Below are 17,735 nucleotides of genomic sequence, written 5' to 3'. Positions count from 1 at the left end.
CATTTCATGTGCTTTACGAGATGCTTATCAATACGTAGCACGAGCTACAAAAAAACTTGAAATGAAGTGAGATGGTCCAAGCTAAAAGTGCATGTAGCTCTCTGTATTGTTGGCAAACAGTGGACACTAATGAGGCGTGAATCGCATGTATTCACCAGGTTCGAACCCTGCACCATGCTATCTTCAAGTACGTACACAGCGGGTAAGACGCGGTTCATACGAACGCACCAGAGGTCGCAAATGGTTAACCGTACCCGTTCGGGTAAGGTTTGGCCGTAACCACGGTCGAATATGCTTAACAGAAAGTTTGCCTAGTAAAACTCGGAAGGGTACGTACGGGTAACCGACTTTGCTGGGCCGGTTGGTGCGTTCGTAGTATTATTATTATTCTTTTTACAAGCGCTTGCTCGCGGCTCGCACCATTCACTCTACTTTTTCGAGCAAGGAAGGCCTATTAGCATCTTATTTATTGCAAGGGAAGGGTATGGTTAATCGGAAATTTACGTTTAAGATCTCTGGGACACACTCATGGCCTGCGAACATTTCCCTCATTAAAAACAAATCATGAGTCAAAGTGGACGTTCTCATCACACCTAACATTGTGTTGATTGCACACAAAACAAATACGGGTGGGTCGAAACCCAGACGGGTCGTCAATACCGACCCGGATCCCTATCTATGTCCTACGATCCAAACCAAGCAGCCCAATTGCTCCACTAGCGAAGAGCTCACTTCGTATCTTGCTTCGAACTCTACAAGCTTCCAACCAGCGCCACCTCCAACTAAAAAAGATGGGTCTTCTCGACATCGTTCAGCCTGGTGTCCTCAACGGCGAGGACGTGGTTAAGGTGTACAAGTACGCTCAGGAGCACAACTTTGCCATCCCGGCCGTGAACGTGACGTCGTCGTCGACGGTCAACGCTGCTCTGCAGGCCGCCCGTGACATCAAGTCGCCCATCATCATCCAAACGTCGAATGGCGGTGCCGCTTTCTACGCTGGCAAGGGCATTGACAACAAGAACCAGAACGGTTCGATCCTCGGTGCCATCGCCGCCGCGTACCACGTGCGCGCCATGGCCAAGCACTACGGTGTGCCCGTGATCCTCCACTCGGACCACTGCGCCAAGAAGCTTCTGCCGTGGTTCGACGGCATGCTGGAGGCCGACGAGAAGTACTTCGCTGAGCACGGCGTGCCTCTGTGGAGCTCGCACATGCTCGACCTGTCGGAGGAGCCGATGGAGGAGAACGTGGCTCTCAGCAAGAAGTACTTTGAGCGCATGGCCAAGTTGAAATTGATCCTGGAGGTCGAGCTGGGCATTACCGGCGGCGAGGAGGACGGTGTGGACAACAGTGGCGTGGACAACGCCTCGCTGTACTCGCAGCCGGAGGACATTCTGCTTGCGTACAACGAGCTGGGCTCCGTGTCGCCGTACTTTACGATCGCTGCTGCGTTTGGCAATGTGCACGGTGTGTACAAGCCGGGCAACGTGAAGCTCCACCCTGAGATCCTGGGTGACTTCCAGAAGTACGTCGCGAAGGAGAAGTCGCTCTCGTCGGAGAAGCCCGTGTTCTTTGTGTTCCACGGTGGCTCTGGCTCGACGCCTCAGGAGATCCAGACGGCCGTGGGCAACGGTGTTGTCAAGATGAACATCGACACGGACACGCAGTGGGCGTACTGGAACGGCCTGCGCAACTTCTACGAGGAGAAGAAGGACTACCTGCAGGGCCAGATCGGCAACCCCGATGGCGCGGACGCTCCCAACAAGAAGTACTACGACCCGCGTGTGTGGGTGCGCAAGTCGGAGGAGGCTATGATCGCTCGTCTGCATGAGGCCTTCCGCGACCTGAACTGCGTGAACGTGCTGTAAGCAGCTCGGTTCGAGACAGAGTAGTCGTTCCGGTGTTAGTATCTGCTGCGGCCGCAGCGTAGCATTGCTGGACTATCGGCCAGCAGTATTCTCTCCCAACATGTAATAGCAAATAAAACCTTTGATAACAACCGAAAGTGAGCAACAGCACAGCTTGCGAGGGCAGGGCAACACGATTCCATTCATTGCTGCATTGCTGTTACCTGGCCTTGGATGAGTGGGATCATGTGCTTTGGTGTCCTACAAAATTGGGATCTTGAAGAGACACAACGGATGCGTGTCCCTTCCTGTGCGTTGGAACTCCCATTCCAACAACGCCGCCCACTATCCTCTAGCCTGATCACATACGGAATCATGGAGATGGAAAAGAAACTGCTCAAGAAACTCTGTCGGGACAATGACCTGTACGTGACGCCGTCCATAAATGACAAGCTTTACCTGCACTACAAGGGCTTCCGTTGCATCAAGAACTTGGAGGAGTACACGGGATTAAAAGTCTTGTGGCTCGAAGGCAACGGACTACCTCGAATTGAGGGACTGGAGCATCAGAAGGAGCTGCGTTCGCTGTATCTGCATGAGAACTTGATCCAGCGGATAGAGGGACTGGAGTCACAACTTCTGCTGGACACGCTCAACCTCTCTCAGAACCAGATCTCCTGCATCGAGAATCTCGGCCATCTCAAGCAGCTAACGGTGCGTCGCGACTAAAAGCGAATTACCTTCTGTTATTATCTGAGGGCTAACCCACACTGTGCTCTACGTTCTCACTCGGTAGAGCTTAGCACTCAAGTCGAACTATTTGACGACTGCAAAAGATGTCGCGCACGTTCTGGAGCTGCCAAGTCTGTCCGTGTTGGACATTCAGAGCAACCGTATCAACGACACTGACATCGTCGATATCCTCGCACAACTACCGAACCTCAAGGTGTTGTACTTACAGGGGAATGAAGTTGTGAAGCACATTAGGCAATACCGTAAGACGATGGTGTATCGCTGTCGCAAACTGAAGTACTTGGATGACCGACCAGTCTTCGATGATGAACGACGGCGCGTTGAAGCGTGGGGGAAGGCGCTCGAATCCTCCAACGGTGATATGAAGGCAGCCCAAGAGGCTGAGCGCCAGGAAATGGAAGCGATTCGGCGTGAAAAGAAAGAACGAGATGAACAGAACTTCTTGTACTTCGAGCAGATGATGATTGAAGGTCGACGTAAAAGACGCGAGGAGGAGGAACGGAAGCGCAAGGCCGAAAATCCAGAGGACGAAGCAGAGGAAACCAACCCGTTTTCTGGTGAAAGAATCATCCCTGTTCAAGACTGTGCCTTCCTACAACAAGAGCGCGAAAAGCGCTGGGAAGCCGTTGTCAATGCACCGGATGAGCACGATTTCGGAGGAAACAATGCCTGCAACGAGGACAATCAAAACACCGAAAACGATTTGTCGTCTTCTTCAACCGATGCTGCTGGAACTGGAGCGATTCCAGTCGATGAACGGCGGATGGAAGTTCTGCATCAATGCGCTACTGTGGGGGCTGCCGGCGCGTCAGGCAAAGATTCCTTCGTCAACGCATCTTTTGAGATTTCACAAGCTGGCGTCGGGGGTATTGGAGAAATTCCAGCTGCGGTAGCATCATATGAACCTAAAGGCTTCGATCAAACTAGCACAACAGAGCTGGTTGCTGCTCCTCCAACTCCTCCAACGATACTGGTACCTCCTCCTGCGCCAATTTCGATTGCTCCAAACGCCCCGAAGGATGATACCGCAGTGGTAGGTCAAAGCGAAAGTCAACAACCTGACATGACACAGCAGCAAGTACAGCCCACCGATACCGATAGCACAGGCAGTGTCCTTCCCCCACCACCTCCTCTATCGGATTTGAGACCAACTGAACAAGTCGAGGAAGCGGTACATGCATTGCCCCCACCGCCGACTCACACTGACGTCAATGAGCTGGACTAGTCTCGCGAATGATGTAAGAGCTACGCGTCAACGTAGGCCTACGAGAGAGATCAATCAGTATATTCAATAATCGATTTATGCTTGCTACTAGTGCAGCTCACTTAGTTATTCAAGCGTGCAGTGTTTTTGGAAGTCAAACTCGTAAATCCAGAGGTGGAAGATGTTTTCCAGGACGTCAAATGGACAGAGTGCTTGGCCCTTGCACTCATTGAACTCCACCTCGCGCTCGTTGAGTAATGTTTTCACTTTGAACGTCTTTCCAGCTTGGTTTGTCTCCTTCTGATCTGCGCACTCATAGAGAACAAAGCCGATGTTGGCTGCAAATGGCGCCAACTCGGAGCTCTTGAACTTCCGCTGTACTGCTAGCCCCAATGGTGTGACTGCGCGGAAGTGTCCTTCACGATCACTGGCATGTCGGTCGAAGTAGCTAACATTCAAGAGCGAGGCCAACGGTAAAATGGTCTCAGCATGTGCAAAGCGAAAGTAACCTTCAACGTCGCTCTTGCCATCCACACGCTGCTTCATAGTATGAAAAATATTCTGCAACAATGGCGTCGCGATCTCGTATGACAGCGGATGACCGTGACTTTTCCTGTAGAAATGCTTGAGGTCTTGAAAGTAATCCATGGACAGCAGCATTTCGTCGTCGAAGAACGAGCACCACTGGTCAAATACATCTTGCACTGCCACATCGAATGCACATCCGGCGTACGCTGCCTCCATATCCTTTTGGGTCGCACCGGCAAACCCAGTTAACCGCTGGAACTTTACCAGGTTCTTGTGCATCTGCTCACTGTCGCGATACTTGCTATGTTCAATGGTAGAACTCTTGTTCGAGTCAATCTGCGTCTCAAATACCGGGCAATTATCGTAGAACCGCAGTACTTCGTCCTGTCCGATCGGGTGGCTGTGGTAGTATACTGGCTGCAGGCCGTCGAAGAAGCCAAATGCAAAGGCCTCAGCACTCTGCTTCGTACGGATCTTCCACGTGTGCTCAAAAACAAACTTGCTGGCGTCATAAAACACCGGTAACGGTGAGAGTCGAGCTCGTAATCTGTGTCCAATCTCAATCAACTCGAGGACGCCGGGATCTGCAAGCCACGCTTGTGTTTCCTTCGGGTATGGATTCTTCCAGCTCTCCACCCACGTTTGGGATGCCCCGTTACGAGCTGCTAATAGCCTAGTGTGTGTATTGTTAATCCGTGTAATGTCTTTCATTGTAGGGTCCTGGTACCATGGCGAATGGCAAAGTTGAGCTGTACGGGTGTGCACGTACCCTCGAGAATATCTGATTCTGCCCACGGAGGCGGTGCATACAGCGTCTTGGTGGACATGTGCTTGCGCAGAACCTCTCGCTCTTCCCCAGCAGCTCCAACAACCACGCAAATTGCTGCTAGAAGCAACAAAATCCTGCCGAATTCCATGCATCGATGCATTTTCATTTTCAAAATTGAGAATCAGATCGCAAAACAATAATATTATTGCTGCTATCATTTCGTTTCATTATACTTATTTCTAAGCTGCATCATTTTAGAGCATCAAGCTCCGATAAGATATGCTCAACACGTTCTGGCGGCTTCATGCCGGTGTGTACCGCTTCTCTCGCGTTGGTGCAGGAGCCGGGCCCACTGTGACGCTGGTGGGCGGTGTGCACGGCAACGAGCGCATTGGTGTGGAGGTTCTGGATGCGTTGCGGCTCGCTCTCCTGCGAGCTGCACCATTGTCTACTGCAAATAATCTCTTCCCACGCATTACGCGTGGCTCGGTGACACTGGTATACGGTAACCCACGGGCACAACGTATTGGTAAGAGAGGTAGCGAGCCGCATGCTGACTTGAACCGCTGCTTCCCGCGGGATCTATTGGAAATTCCCGAGCAGGAACTTGATTCGAGCTACGAACAACGTCGAGCGAAGGAGTTGGCGCCACTGTTTGCGGCTAGCGACTTGTTGGTGGATTTACACTCAACAAATAAGCCGTCACCGCCTTTTATCAGACTGTCAGGCTATGATAAAGTGCCGGCTCAACTGATGAGGATTTCGGGACGTCTACCGACAAAAATGCTCTTACTAGACCCGAAACACCTCATTGGCGATGGAAACGTGGCGTTGACGGACGAGTTTGTTGGTGTACATGGAGGCATGGGCATTTGCTACGAGAGCGGGCTGGCGAGTGATTTGTCCCAGACAAAGATTGATAGCATCACGCGTAGTATACTGCAGATCCTTCACCACGATATGGAGGCGATCGAGTTTGTAGACGCGGACGGACAGATCCGTAGCAGCGAAAACGTGAGACTGGATGAAGTACAAGAATCTGTCCAATTGTCGGCACGTGATGCATATGAGATCACGGAGGTTTTTAAGCTGACGAGTAATGGTTTTCGCTGGGCTGATGGCGTTGGGGACGAGAACTTCCAATGTATTCCCGCAGGAAAGCCGATCGGGTTTATTGAAAGGGAGCCATTCACTGTCAACTACGACTCGCACGTTGTTTTCCCCAAAATTCAATCTCTCTGGAAGATAGATGCGTAAGTATCGTTTGATGAATTTTATGTGCGGGCCAACCCTCTAAGTTTTGCTTTGACTTTTTTTTTGCAGACCACTGGGTTGGCTTACTCGCCGCATTTCAGCTTAGGCTTTCTGCAAACACTATCAGTACTACGGAATGAATGGCCACGTAGATTGAAATGGCACCGCTTATAGGCGTCGTGTGAATTGCCGATTTTGAACTTCATTTTCAAGAAAAATGAATAGATTTTTTTTGCTTGGTATGACAGCAACTTCATTATTATGAAACTGCAAGCTGAATGACCAGCTTCTTACGCATTATCGTTTGAACAAGTTCAGCATTTGCGATGGCCATTCAATGAGTGCTCACACGTCACAGACAATAAAAATGCTGTTTAATTGAAAACTCGCTATTCAATCGTCATTTGCACTTCTTATTACATTCACAAACTAAAATTTATGTCGATCTACAGAGCATTTCGACTTTACCGCCTCATTCGCTTCACTTCACTTCACCACTTCGCATTTCCCACACCCTGCTCATGTACCGCATACCGGAGGGCCAGCGGTGCGTCCTTCTGCTGGACGGCCCCGAAAGTACCGATGTAAACACGGACACCATCAGGCAGGATCCTCCAATTACTGCTTCAGCGTCCTGCCCGGAGCCTCTGAAGCCGCGTGCTACGTCCACGCAGTCATCATCAATCGCACCAACTGAGAACGATCCACGGGACGTCGTGCTGCATTCGGACGGATGCGCGGTTGCTCTCCATCTGTCCGTTTTACAGGTCCGCTGTCCAGGGCTCTACAAGCAGTTGCGGCAGCTCCGCCACTTGTCGGAGGCCAAGAATGGAGATATCTCCCTCAAGGTGATGGAGAACGAGGAAGTTTGCGCATTGCAGAACCAGCAGCATGACGCTTCGAAGTGTCCACTTCGTGACTATCAATCTCTACGTCTAGACTACGTACGTTGTGCTGTTCACACATGTCGCCGTGGACAAATTAGTGGAGATACTGGAAGCCAGATCTCCAGTTCTCGAGACAGCCCTGTTATTACTCAGCGGAGGAAGAGACTGCGACAGGATCCTGATGCAATGACGGACGAAAACCAACCGCCCAGTGGACATTGTGTCGTCCAGAAGCCACGGCGTGCCAGGAGTTTGTTCAGCGAGGCGGACGTGCTGAGTCCATTGACTCTTTCTAGTTTGGAACAACTGGATCAGCAACGAGGGGCGATGCACGTCAAAATCGAAGGGACTAATATCGACGCTGTTGTCACGTGCATTGAGTATATCTACCGGTTCAAGGTGAGGATGGTAGAGGAGAGCAATGCTATGGAGGCAGTGAAGCTAGGACAAATGCTGGGGATGAGACATACAATGCTGTATTATTGCCTTGTGATAGCTATTCGACACGTCACTACGAGTACGTGGATGCAGATCTTGTTGGCAGCTTCGACCTTGCCAGATCCAGTGATGCGTCGGATCTTATGTGATCGATTACTGGATTTCGTCAAGGCGTTGGAACCTGAACAGTACTACGATGCTTTAACAGATATGCCGTGTATGTGTATCAGTCGATTGAAGCACCACGACATTCTGGTTCGAGCAGTGGTGGGACTTATCAATAACGTCCGAGTCGTGGAATTCTGGAGAAATTTGCTGGATGCACTGAGCCAGTGGCTGAGCTATCGCTTCCAGACGCCTCACCCGCCCTCTCTTCGCGCAATGCACCGTCACTTTGCCCCGGAATGGAAACCGTGCATGGAAATAGAGCCCGTGAAACTCGAAGTGAAAGCTGGAGAGGGCAACTTGTTCACGTTGCTTGAGTTTGGTAAATTTCAGCTCCAAGTTCGCATCGATATCACAGATGAAACGCCAATTCTGTGGCGGATCATCCGGTCTTCATCGCCTCAGCTGCTTACTGCCGATCGGGACGACTATACTGCGTTTGATAACGACCCTCAGTTCTGGCTACGTGGCCAAATGAAGGTCAAGTACTGGCGTGCTCAGCCAAACCGTGCAGAGGTTTTCCAAGAGATTATCATCGAGTATCAGCATTGCCGCGACCAGTACAGCCAATGGTGTGACCTCGTACCTCCTTCGCCTTCAAGCTTAGCTCCTGATGTTTCAACCGCAGCATTTCAGCCTGAGAGTACTGGAAAAGCGCAATTTCGAGGCAAGTTTTTCATTTGGGGTGACCCCGTATGCAGCATGTACCATTTCTTGCTACAAACAACGCTCTTCTACTCGGCCCCGTTTGGGTCATCGACTGAGTTGTCAGATCTGATGGTTGTGTCCGAGATGCAGCGATTGCCATTGGAAACACTCGTGCTTGTACTGCAAAGTGATCGTCTACGTATCCCCGAAGGAGAGCGAACCTTGTTGCGATGCCTTAATAAGCTGGTGTTTGGCAAGAACTTTAACTACCTTGGTAGTTCACCCAAGCAAGAAACTCACCAGTACAATGGCCGCGCGAAAGACGTGATTTGTCTGTACAAATGTGTTCGGTGGTGTTTTGTACCTCTCGACGACATCATTGGGACTCTACAGCGCTCTCCTCGAGAGCTCAAGTTCTACGAGTTGATTGAAAAGGGTCTACAGGACACTTTCCGTCGCTTCTTGCGTCGACGCCCGTGGGGATGGCGAAAGTACCGACACGCGTACATGAAGAATGAGACGAATGTGATCGAGTTTAGGATCGAGGCCGGAGAGAACAAACTGTCGCCGGAGAATTTCCCACGCGTTTTGAAACCTGAGCCAAGTTCCCAAGATTCGTTGATCATGAGTCCCGATCCGGTTTACCCGCCACGTTCGTTAAATGTGCTGTATTAAGAGTTAATAAGGAGGTATCAGCTAATTACTCTACCTTTGTACTCTTTGATCGTAGTACACTACGCTCTGCACGAAGCATAGCCAGCGAGGTCCACACCAGCGCAGCCGTGATGATGTATGTCGCTACGCACACCATGCAAAAGTCCCGCAGAACGAACGCTAAAATGTACGCCAAGTAGACGATCACCACCTACGACGGTAGTAATAAAGCGTGAGTCAACTTACCCGACAGTTTATCTCACCTAGCTCCAACTTACCGCCATAAAGAAAGACACAGCAGCGTAAAACTGTGCATGGTAAGGCACCTTCCGTATCACCGAGTACAATGCGAACAGCGAGTACGCTAGCACCCCCAAGTGCGCATTTGACACGTCCAACGTCGAGTGTTTCTCCACGAGCCCTAAATGAGACAGCAAACTACTGTATTCACTCGTCAACACCTAGAACGACATGAGGATTTAATGGTAAACAACTTCGTGGCTGCAGATTGTGACCTGGACCAACCTGCGAGCAGGAGTAAGCCTCCGAGTCGCAAAGCGCCGAGTATTCGTCCTTTAGCTCCATCTTTTGCTTCTTTACGTGAATCGCATAGACCGATAACGCCAGGCCCAGCACCCCCAGCATACTCAATCGAGTCCCATGATGTGCCATCGTCTGTGTAGTTGAAGTCAATCTTTGAGTATCCAAACACGACTATTTTCGTACCCAAAGTACGGAGTATTTTTTTTTAAGTTGATAGCTAAAATGACTGGAATGGATTGGACAAAAACCTTTTCGGGTCATTTGATTGGTGAGTATTTAACAGTTTGACATCTAACAGCACCAAATTATAAAAATTGTGACCAGTAACATACGCTCCTCAAGTGTATAGTATACGCGTCCTGGACACCAACAATCACGACCGATGGCGGCGCTGCGTGAGTTGCTGCTCGCGGCGGAGCGCGATCGCCAGCCTCTAGATGACGCCTTCCTGTCATTCTCGCGCTCGCTACGTCTCTCTCCATCTGAAAACCCCAATGACGCATCGCAACTCTCCCCTGAGAGCGCGTCCTCGTTGTCTCTCCAGTTCCTAGCCGTCCACCCACAAGGTGAGCTTCTTCTGCGCGTATGGCCCGACCAACACGGCATCGGCAGTCGCTGGGAAAGACGCGAGAGCTTCGTGACGTTTCTCCACGTGGTGACGCACCTACTACAGACGCAGCAGCAACAAGACGCTGCTCAAGCCGAAGCCTTCGCGCTCCGCGTTGTGCGTGAGAAAACCCCACAGCTCGAAAAGCTGTTGAGTTGGAGCGACAAGCCACTGATCGAATTCCGAGCGCTGGAGCTTCTTGCAACAATAGCGAAAGTCAGTGGATCCTCCGCCCGTGAGCTCGTTCGTCTATTCAACTTCCAACGTCCAGCGTTTGTCAAGCTGGCCACTAGACGCTGGAAAAAGCCCGAAGTGGAGGAAGAAGAAGTGAAAGAGGCTCCGTTCCAGCTCAGAGCGGCCTATGTGGACCTGGTGCTTGCACTTACGGCTTGTCCGGATAAGAGCGTACATCGCTTCGCCATGAAGGAGGGAGGCGTCACCGCCTCACTGTTTAAGAGCATGGACGGAGACTCTGTTGAGATGTTAACGATAATTTTCAACAGATTAGGAGAACTGGTGCTGCACAATACGGAAGTAGAGCACAAGAGCAAGCTCGTGGTGTTTAATGCCACCTGTGTGCACCAGTTATTGGCGCTTCTACAAGTAGAAGACGAGATTGTGCGTGATACGGCGCTAGGAGTGTTGAACGCTCTGTTCTTTGAGGACAGCGCGTTGTACGTGGTGCCTCAGAAGCAAGCGCTTCGGTTGTTTCTGGCGAAATCAGCCTCGAATTCCCATAGAGAGGAAGAAGTCACAACGTCGGAACAGGCTTACGCTCTCAAGGTGATCCGTAATGCTGTCGGTACTGTTGGTGTGAATGAGCTTCTACGCAGCACTCAAGCACAGACGCTCGTGATGCAGTTTCTCGCTAAGTATCCAGGTTTCCTGGCGGAGTATCTCGCTGCATTGTCCGTCCAGCTGGAGCCCAAGCCAGTGTATCGCTGGTTCTGCGTTGCTTCACTAGTGCAGAAACTGCTGTCCTGTTCCCTGGATGCGGTGGCTGATGGACTACCTAAGGCTCAGAACGAAGATGCACTCTCGTCGTGGTGTTCTGCACAGTCGTTAGCATCACGGCTTATCGCACCGGGCAATTACCGCAAGGAGCTCTCTCGTTGTATCCAGCACAGCAACAATCTGGTCATCTACTCGTCTCTAGGAGTGATCGAGGCAACGCTCAAGCGGTATGTGGGTCTAGCTTCGGCTCTGGAAGTATTGGGTCTTGCCTCAGAAGTGCAATCGGAGCTGCGCTTCCTACTTCCAAGTCCGGAGGCTCTTGTCTCGCTGCTCCTCAAGTTGTGTGCGTCTCAGGAGCGCAAAATCGCGCTGATCTACGTGCGAGCACTTACGGTCTTCCGTCTTTACTTGGAGTGCCTTCCGCAGACTATGCGTGAGGTGAAGGTCGACTTTACGAAGACACTGATGTGGCGTTACTTGGACGGCTCCGCCGATGAAGATACTTTACCGCAGCCCATGCAGAGTTTGATTGTTGGTGAGATGCTGCGCTTCCTGCTGGCTGTGGATACTCCACGCCTGCGTTTCCTCTTTACAAGCGGGATCTCGGGTAATCGCTCGAAGCTGCAGCAGATGCTGCTCTTGTATGTTTCAACACCGAGTGACGCCGTACAGGAGCTCGCTGGGAAGGTGCTTCAACGGACTTTGATCGCTTCGGATATCTTCGGACATGAAACACAAAGCGCTGATGGACGTGCGAACGAAGAAGTTAGATTCTGGCTCGAGAGTTTGCGTCAGTGTGGAAGCAAAGCCTGCGCTGAGTTCACCGAACAACTTGCACGTGCTGTGATGGCTGATCCACTCATGTACGTCGCGGTGGGTCGTCGTATAGTGACAGAAGCATCGTGCTCATCCTCGTTGAGTCCGATTACTGTTGCGCTGGTGGGATTCCTTAACTCTCGTGATGGATGGAAGACGGAATTGTCGGTGTATCGCGCTGATCCATGCGTTGTGACTTATGCTGTACGCATTTTGCAAACCCTGAAGCAAACCAGCAAATATCCACAGCAATTGGTCGATCTCATTGCGAGCAAAGATACTTTCACTGTGGATATCCCTGCGTCAAAATCCCAACAAGAAGAGAACGGTGAGGGTTCGAGCGATGGTTCTAACGGCAAGAAGCGGAAGCGGTCGGTGGGATCTGATGAGACTGGAGATGATGCTTACGTGTGGCTTAAGAGTCACTGCGAAGCGCTTGTTTCAGGGAAGCACGCTTCTAGCAGTGCTGTCGCAGTAAAAAAGAAAGCACGAGCGTCTAGCAATAAGTGGCACCGCTATAGTGACCCGGATTCGTTTACGGCTGCGTTGGTGGCCATGACGCCTGCCGAATTTACTTCATCCTGGGAACATATTGTCAGCAACTGCGCTGACATTGCGGAATCGTTCGGTCCGGTGCTTCATTATCTGTTGGCGCGCGCAGACGTGGATTTCCTGTCACTACTGACGCCTGCAGCGGCGAAACACAAGAAACAGACATTCAAATCTGCAGCAGAGGCCTTCACGAAGACGGTCCCTGTGAGTATTGTTCTTCAGCACGTTCTCATTAACATCGAGAGTAAAGAAGCGAAGCAGCAGGAGTCGATGATGTCCACGGTGGCGACCATGATAAAGCGTAGAATCGAGGACTATGAGCTGGCAGCGACAGAGGCAGCGCGCATGTGTGAACAACTCCTGTTCTTCTTCTCATCAAACCATTCTGGCTTCCTGGAAACCGGACACACTCAGCTTTGCGAGCTGTTTTTACAGCTACTGACCGTCGTTCTTGTTGCTGAGGCTGCTTCGACTCCCACTGTTGTGACGCGTATTTTCTTCAAGTTACAAGCAGTAATTGCCACCACTTCAAACACTGCGTTGTGGCGACAACTCTCCGCTGTGGAGATCGTCGCGCTGCGAGTCTATTCCAGCAAGAACTTAGACACGGATTTGGTATCGCTGTGTGATATTGGCAGTCTGTTCGAACGGACTGGTGTGCCGCTCGTTGCTGTGTTAGCTTCTCGCATTCCTACCAGTGTTCGGCTCCCCGTCCTCGACAGTCTGTTGCACCACGGTGCAGCTATCAATGCCCCACATGTTGTGCTAGTCGCCCGCGTTCTTGAATCCCTAGGAGGCAACAGTATGGACAAGCAATACGACTCCTTCGCGGATTACAAGCGGGCCAAGTTGCTTACGCGCAAGCTCTGGCAGCTATTGAGCAGCCAAAGCAGGGAGCGGGAGCTTTCGTTTATCACGGCTGGATTCATGGTCCTCAGCCGCTTAGGCGGCATCGATGCGTCGACTGCTGTGGCTTCTATTGAGAGTTTCCTGGCACTACTTGTCGCGCGAAGTGCGCAGACAGCATCGAGTTGTACAGAGGTTCTACGAGGTATTATCGCAGCAATTCAGAGCGACAAGGAGGCTGCAGTGTTCCCAGTTGTGCTTGAAGAGCACCTGTTGAAGGGTCTTCGACGTGAGAAGAATGTGCGAGTGAAATGTGAACTCATGGCGGCGATTTACAACGTATTTTCGCGTGTTGGGAGCTCTTTACATCGATTTGTGGATCAGTTGATCCCAGTCTGCTATGAGCGTGTGCTGTTGGATTCGCAGATGAGTTTCTCGGCTGAACTTGCAACGTTGAAGCACGTTTCTATCGATGATTCGAGTGAGAACATCGCGGTTTTGGATACATCTGCTAGTGCTGTCGTGACAAAGCTGGCCAGGTCGGAACGTGACGAGGCTTTGACGTCTGTGCAGCTATTGGGATTCCTTCTTTTGCTTCGCAGCAAGAGCAGTATCGCAAGCGTGGACGTTAGTCTACTGCTTGTCCTTGTTCGAAGTGGTTTGTCTGCTTTGAAGGCAGCGAGTGACAGTGATCGCTGGTTCCACGACTTTGAGGCGACTATGCTTTTGGTGGAGAGCATTGTTGGATCATTGAAGTGTCAAGAACCAGACAAACAGCTGTCCGCGTTGAAAATGGTTCTCCCGTTACTTGCCGAAGCGCGTGAAGTTGTGCGAGAACGTGCGGACAGAAATGTGTTCCAGGGTTTTGTGGGCTTGACAGCAGCTTTGGTGCGTCTCGTGGGGAATGATATTGGTGCGATAGACTTCGATTTTGCTGCCCATTTCGATGCCGTCTTGCAGCACCCGTGCTTTGCTCTTACGCTCCAGAATGTGGGCGATGATGACGTCGTGCGCCTTCGTGTTGTTCGTGTTGTTGCGCGACTTGCTCGTATCACGGGCACGTACACGCGCTCGCTGCTGCAGACACTGCTTAGCTGCTATTCGATGTCACTCTCTCCGTTCGATCGCAGCTTGAGAGTATTGTTCGAAGAGTTTGAGACCCAGGGATCCAAAGATGAGGAACTTACACTAGTTAGTATGGGCTTCCGCTTTGGCGCATCGTCTACAGTGCCGTCATCGACAGCAACGTCAAAACGGTCTCACAATGATCTGGTCGATGATTCCGCCTGGGTTTTTGGTGGAGGTCTCGACCAGAACCGTATTCGTGCCACCATTGAACACTTCCCTTTAGACCGTGAAGTCTCACCGGATAGTGACGCATCGTTGCTGGAGCTTGACGAAGAAATTCCAGCCTACTTTGATGGTATGGAGAAAAGTTTGGAGAGTGATGAGAAGCAAGCGAGAGCCTATGATCCAGCTTTCCTCTTGCCGATGCTGTCGCATTTCATCTCCTCGTCAGACTTGCCTGATAGCGGCATTGTGCAGCAAGGTCTGCTGGGCGTAGCTATCCGTGCCACTTCGTCAGACGTCGATAAAATTCGTGGATACGCGTTTGGTATTCTGGCACACCTGCACGAATCTCTACAGGTTACGACAGAAACAACAAGCGATTTCAAGGCTGGACGCCAGGTTCATCTTTTGCTGGATGTCTTCCGACGCGGCGTCGAGGAGCCACTCGAGCAGATTCCGTCTGTGGTCACTGTGTTTCTCAACGACGCGCTTGCCGTGTTAATCCGCCCGACACACGTGCTTTACCCGCAAGTGAACCACTTCCTGTTGGTCCGTCCAGCGATGGATTTAGCCGATGTGCCCATGTTCTATTCGCTGTTTAACAGTCGAGCGCCGCTGACATTCCGCCAAGAACGTTCGTGGCTGCTCCACACGCTGCGTCGCGGAGTACGCAGCGAGGACGACGTGGCTTTGCTTGAACGCCGCCACGTTCTTCCGATGTTGTTTAGCTTCTTCACGTCCGAACTGGCTGACACTCACACACAGCCATTGATCACAAGCATCCTGTTGTCGGCACTACGCACACCGTCGGGAGGCGTTTACTTGGTGACTAAAGCAGCTCTACTGGAGTGGCTAGCGACGCAATTCCTGAGGCACGGAACGTCTTCCAAGTTGTCGGGATCGATGAAAGCGGCTTCGACGGGACTACTGCTTCCACTCATGACACTGTTGGAGGAAGCGCTACAGGACGGAATTTGGGACGAGCTCGATGTTATTCTACAGCACGCGACGGCTTTACAGACTGCAAATGCCTTCACAGCTATGCAGGCTGCTGTTGCAACGCGTCGAAGCAATTCAAGGAGTGATCAGTTAGTCACAAGCAAGGCTGCTGTCGTTGCCGCATTGGTTGTTCGTCGCGCTGGTTCCGTGTCTTCGCTGGAAGTGCTGCAGAAGGCTTTTGAGATTGTTCAGCTATCCACGGAAGACAGAAGTGCTCTTGACAGTGCCGAGGTTGTAGCCAGCAGTCTCACGCGATGGCTGCTGCAGCAATGCCACCACGAAGCCCAGAAGCAACGCTTCTCGGACTGGGCAGTGTTGCTTCGCCAAGTGGCTTCCATTCTTGTCTCCTACAACGCCACCACTCTTATGGTGCAGCAGCAGCGAGCGAGACGTGCACTCGAGCAGCTCAAGACTGTTTTGGATCAAGTGCCAACTCTGAAGCAACTTGTGCTGGCACCTTCGACCGCCAACCTGCAGCTGGCTTACGCTCCCGCGTTGCTTTAGATCTTCATGTGGTACTACATTTTAATAGACAATTCTTTTGTGCATTCATGCGTAGGTTGCGTCTTGACTCTGATTTAACTTGGAGACTGAGTAAGAAGTTCTTGGCACGTAACATGATTTACCTCACTCTAGACTTCATGTCCTGGCATTGGTATTCATTGTCCAATATCGTCGAGCTCTTTACTACCGCTTTCACTGCTACACTGGTAGAGATGGATGTTCTACAAATGACAGGCCAAACAGCACTATAGTACACCATGCGGAGCACATCATTTGATCGACTTTCAGTGCAGAATTTCGTTTTCAATGAGTATCCCATGTTATCTTAAATAACTAGACCAACATGGCGTCTGTCAACGTCAAAAGTGTGACAGGAATGCCATTGGCTAAAAAGCTGCCGAGCGCAGCGAAGGCGGCCAACGGCCATTGGCTAGAACTCTAATACAAACACGCAAAATGGAGTGCCCTCGGTGCCACGCAGCCATCGTGGTGCCACCGCCGGACCCCGTCGGCGAGAACCCCATCGCACTTCGGCTGTGCGCATGCTGTGAGCAACTGCTCGACTGGGACGCCTTTGCGAAGCGGAGGTGGCCAGCACTTGCTACTGTGACGAAACATTAAACCACCGCCGCGAAGCGGCGGCGCTCGGCTAGTGAGTAATTAAGAAGCTGTGAACAGTGTTCCGAATCGTGCCAGAGAAACTGAACCGCATAACGCAACTCGGTACGCTTTCCCCACCGTACCCTCGATTTGACCATCTGGATCACCGGTTTCAATGCATGGATGGTGCTGTAAGCAAGACGTTGTCAGGGTCATTTATCTTTGCAGCCACGTTATTTTAATAACTTGAGCTCGATAAATGTGAAAATAGAAAAAAAGCAGTCGAATGCGGTCAAAATTAAATAGATAACAGTCGCAAAAAGTTTGTCTTAGTGTATGATGCACAGTTTCGTGAAACTTTGAATTAAACACGAATTTGTAATAATTATCTTGAAAAATAAGTTTTGTAGGATGGAGATGCTAATATTTCGCACTCCACCTGTTTTTCCAATAAATCTCGATCACTGTGGCAAATCACGAGGAATTTCCATATCTCAGTGCTTAGCACTGAGATGTGTTTTTGGGATTGTGAAAGAGCCCCTTTCTGGGCTGTTCTCAGTGAATACATATCATATTAGTTTTTACCCTTTGTAGTACTGAACGTAATACATATATTAGTATTTAAATGATACCACGAATAGTACAAATAGAGGAAATGCGTAGTTGAGCATCAATGGAGGTTGGTTTCACCGTACCATCGCATGAGGTACCATCACATCAAAAGAGAAACCACCATTACGGTGTTACAGGCTGGAAATGCAATGTAAAAATACATCCCGAAGGCTTCATCTTTCTGCTCGTTTCTTGCCATTATCCGTTTGGACGCGACAGCTGAACTCTCCAAGTTGATCCAAGGCAACTTCTCCAGCACATTTCG

The 17,735-nt window shown here is 50.8% G+C and overlaps 7 protein-coding genes across 7 annotated transcripts; 5 read left to right on the top strand and 2 right to left on the bottom strand.

The window, feature by feature from the left end:
• Positions 1 to 720: 720 nt before the first annotated feature.
• PPTG_05552 (fructose-bisphosphate aldolase, class II) lies at positions 721 to 2,056 on the top strand. Its single transcript, XM_008899136.1, has one exon. It carries the CDS (start codon positions 792 to 794, stop codon positions 1,866 to 1,868), a length of 1,077 nt encoding a protein of 358 aa, XP_008897384.1. The 5' UTR covers positions 721 to 791; the 3' UTR covers positions 1,869 to 2,056.
• A 166-nt stretch (positions 2,057 to 2,222) lies between these two features.
• Positions 2,223 to 3,825, top strand: PPTG_05551 (hypothetical protein; the record flags this gene model as incomplete). Its single annotated transcript, XM_008899135.1, has 2 exons — positions 2,223 to 2,561; positions 2,644 to 3,825. The coding sequence occupies 2 exons, from the start codon at positions 2,223 to 2,225 to the stop codon at positions 3,823 to 3,825; spliced, it is 1,521 nt and encodes a 506-aa protein (XP_008897383.1).
• Positions 3,826 to 3,860: 35 nt separating this feature from the next.
• Positions 3,861 to 5,283, bottom strand: PPTG_05550 (hypothetical protein). Its single transcript, XM_008899134.1, has one exon. The coding sequence runs from the start codon at positions 5,251 to 5,253 to the stop codon at positions 3,931 to 3,933; it is 1,323 nt and encodes a 440-aa protein (XP_008897382.1). The 5' UTR covers positions 5,254 to 5,283; the 3' UTR covers positions 3,861 to 3,930.
• A 52-nt stretch (positions 5,284 to 5,335) lies between these two features.
• On the top strand, positions 5,336 to 6,603 carry PPTG_05549 (hypothetical protein). The gene is made up of 2 exons (XM_008899133.1): positions 5,336 to 6,354; positions 6,425 to 6,603. The coding sequence occupies exons 1-2, from the start codon at positions 5,381 to 5,383 to the stop codon at positions 6,459 to 6,461; spliced, it is 1,011 nt and encodes a 336-aa protein (XP_008897381.1). The 5' UTR covers positions 5,336 to 5,380; the 3' UTR covers positions 6,462 to 6,603.
• Positions 6,604 to 6,876: 273 nt separating this feature from the next.
• Positions 6,877 to 9,168, top strand: PPTG_05548 (hypothetical protein; the record flags this gene model as incomplete). Its single annotated transcript, XM_008899132.1, has 1 exon — positions 6,877 to 9,168. One exon carries the CDS (start codon positions 6,877 to 6,879, stop codon positions 9,166 to 9,168), a length of 2,292 nt encoding a protein of 763 aa, XP_008897380.1.
• A 25-nt stretch (positions 9,169 to 9,193) lies between these two features.
• Positions 9,194 to 9,819, bottom strand: PPTG_05547 (hypothetical protein; the record flags this gene model as incomplete). The annotated part of the gene is made up of 3 exons (XM_008899131.1): positions 9,194 to 9,358; positions 9,426 to 9,608; positions 9,673 to 9,819. 3 exons carry the CDS (start codon positions 9,817 to 9,819, stop codon positions 9,194 to 9,196), a joined length of 495 nt encoding a protein of 164 aa, XP_008897379.1.
• A 209-nt stretch (positions 9,820 to 10,028) lies between these two features.
• PPTG_05546 (hypothetical protein) lies at positions 10,029 to 16,304 on the top strand. Its single transcript, XM_008899130.1, has one exon. It carries the CDS (start codon positions 10,073 to 10,075, stop codon positions 16,256 to 16,258), a length of 6,186 nt encoding a protein of 2,061 aa, XP_008897378.1. The 5' UTR covers positions 10,029 to 10,072; the 3' UTR covers positions 16,259 to 16,304.
• The last annotated feature ends 1,431 nt before the right edge of the window (positions 16,305 to 17,735 follow it).

The sequence above is a fragment of the Phytophthora parasitica genome, assembly GCF_000247585.1.
Source record: "Phytophthora parasitica INRA-310 unplaced genomic scaffold supercont2.7, whole genome shotgun sequence".
Classification (NCBI taxonomy): Eukaryota; Oomycota; class Peronosporomycetes; order Peronosporales; family Peronosporaceae; genus Phytophthora; species Phytophthora nicotianae.
Note: the sequence above shows the minus strand (reverse complement) of the source record. Positions and strands in the feature narration are given on the sequence as shown.

What these genes read in the sequence shown, in the direction of transcription:
- PPTG_05546 (XM_008899130.1), top strand. Translation starts at nt 10,073, where the DNA reads ATGGCGGCGCTGCGTGAGTTGCTGCTCGCGGCGGAGCGCGATCGCCAG.
- PPTG_05550 (XM_008899134.1), bottom strand. Translation starts at nt 5,253, where the DNA reads ATGCATGGAATTCGGCAGGATTTTGTTGCTTCTAGCAGCAATTTGCGT.
- PPTG_05552 (XM_008899136.1), top strand. Translation starts at nt 792, where the DNA reads ATGGGTCTTCTCGACATCGTTCAGCCTGGTGTCCTCAACGGCGAGGAC.
- PPTG_05549 (XM_008899133.1), top strand. Translation starts at nt 5,381, where the DNA reads ATGCTCAACACGTTCTGGCGGCTTCATGCCGGTGTGTACCGCTTCTCT. An exon ending in TCTCTCTGGAAGATAGATGC is followed by an intron (nt 6,355 to 6,424) that starts GTAAGTATCGTT and finishes TTTTTTTTGCAG; the next exon opens with ACCACTGGGTTGGCTTACTC.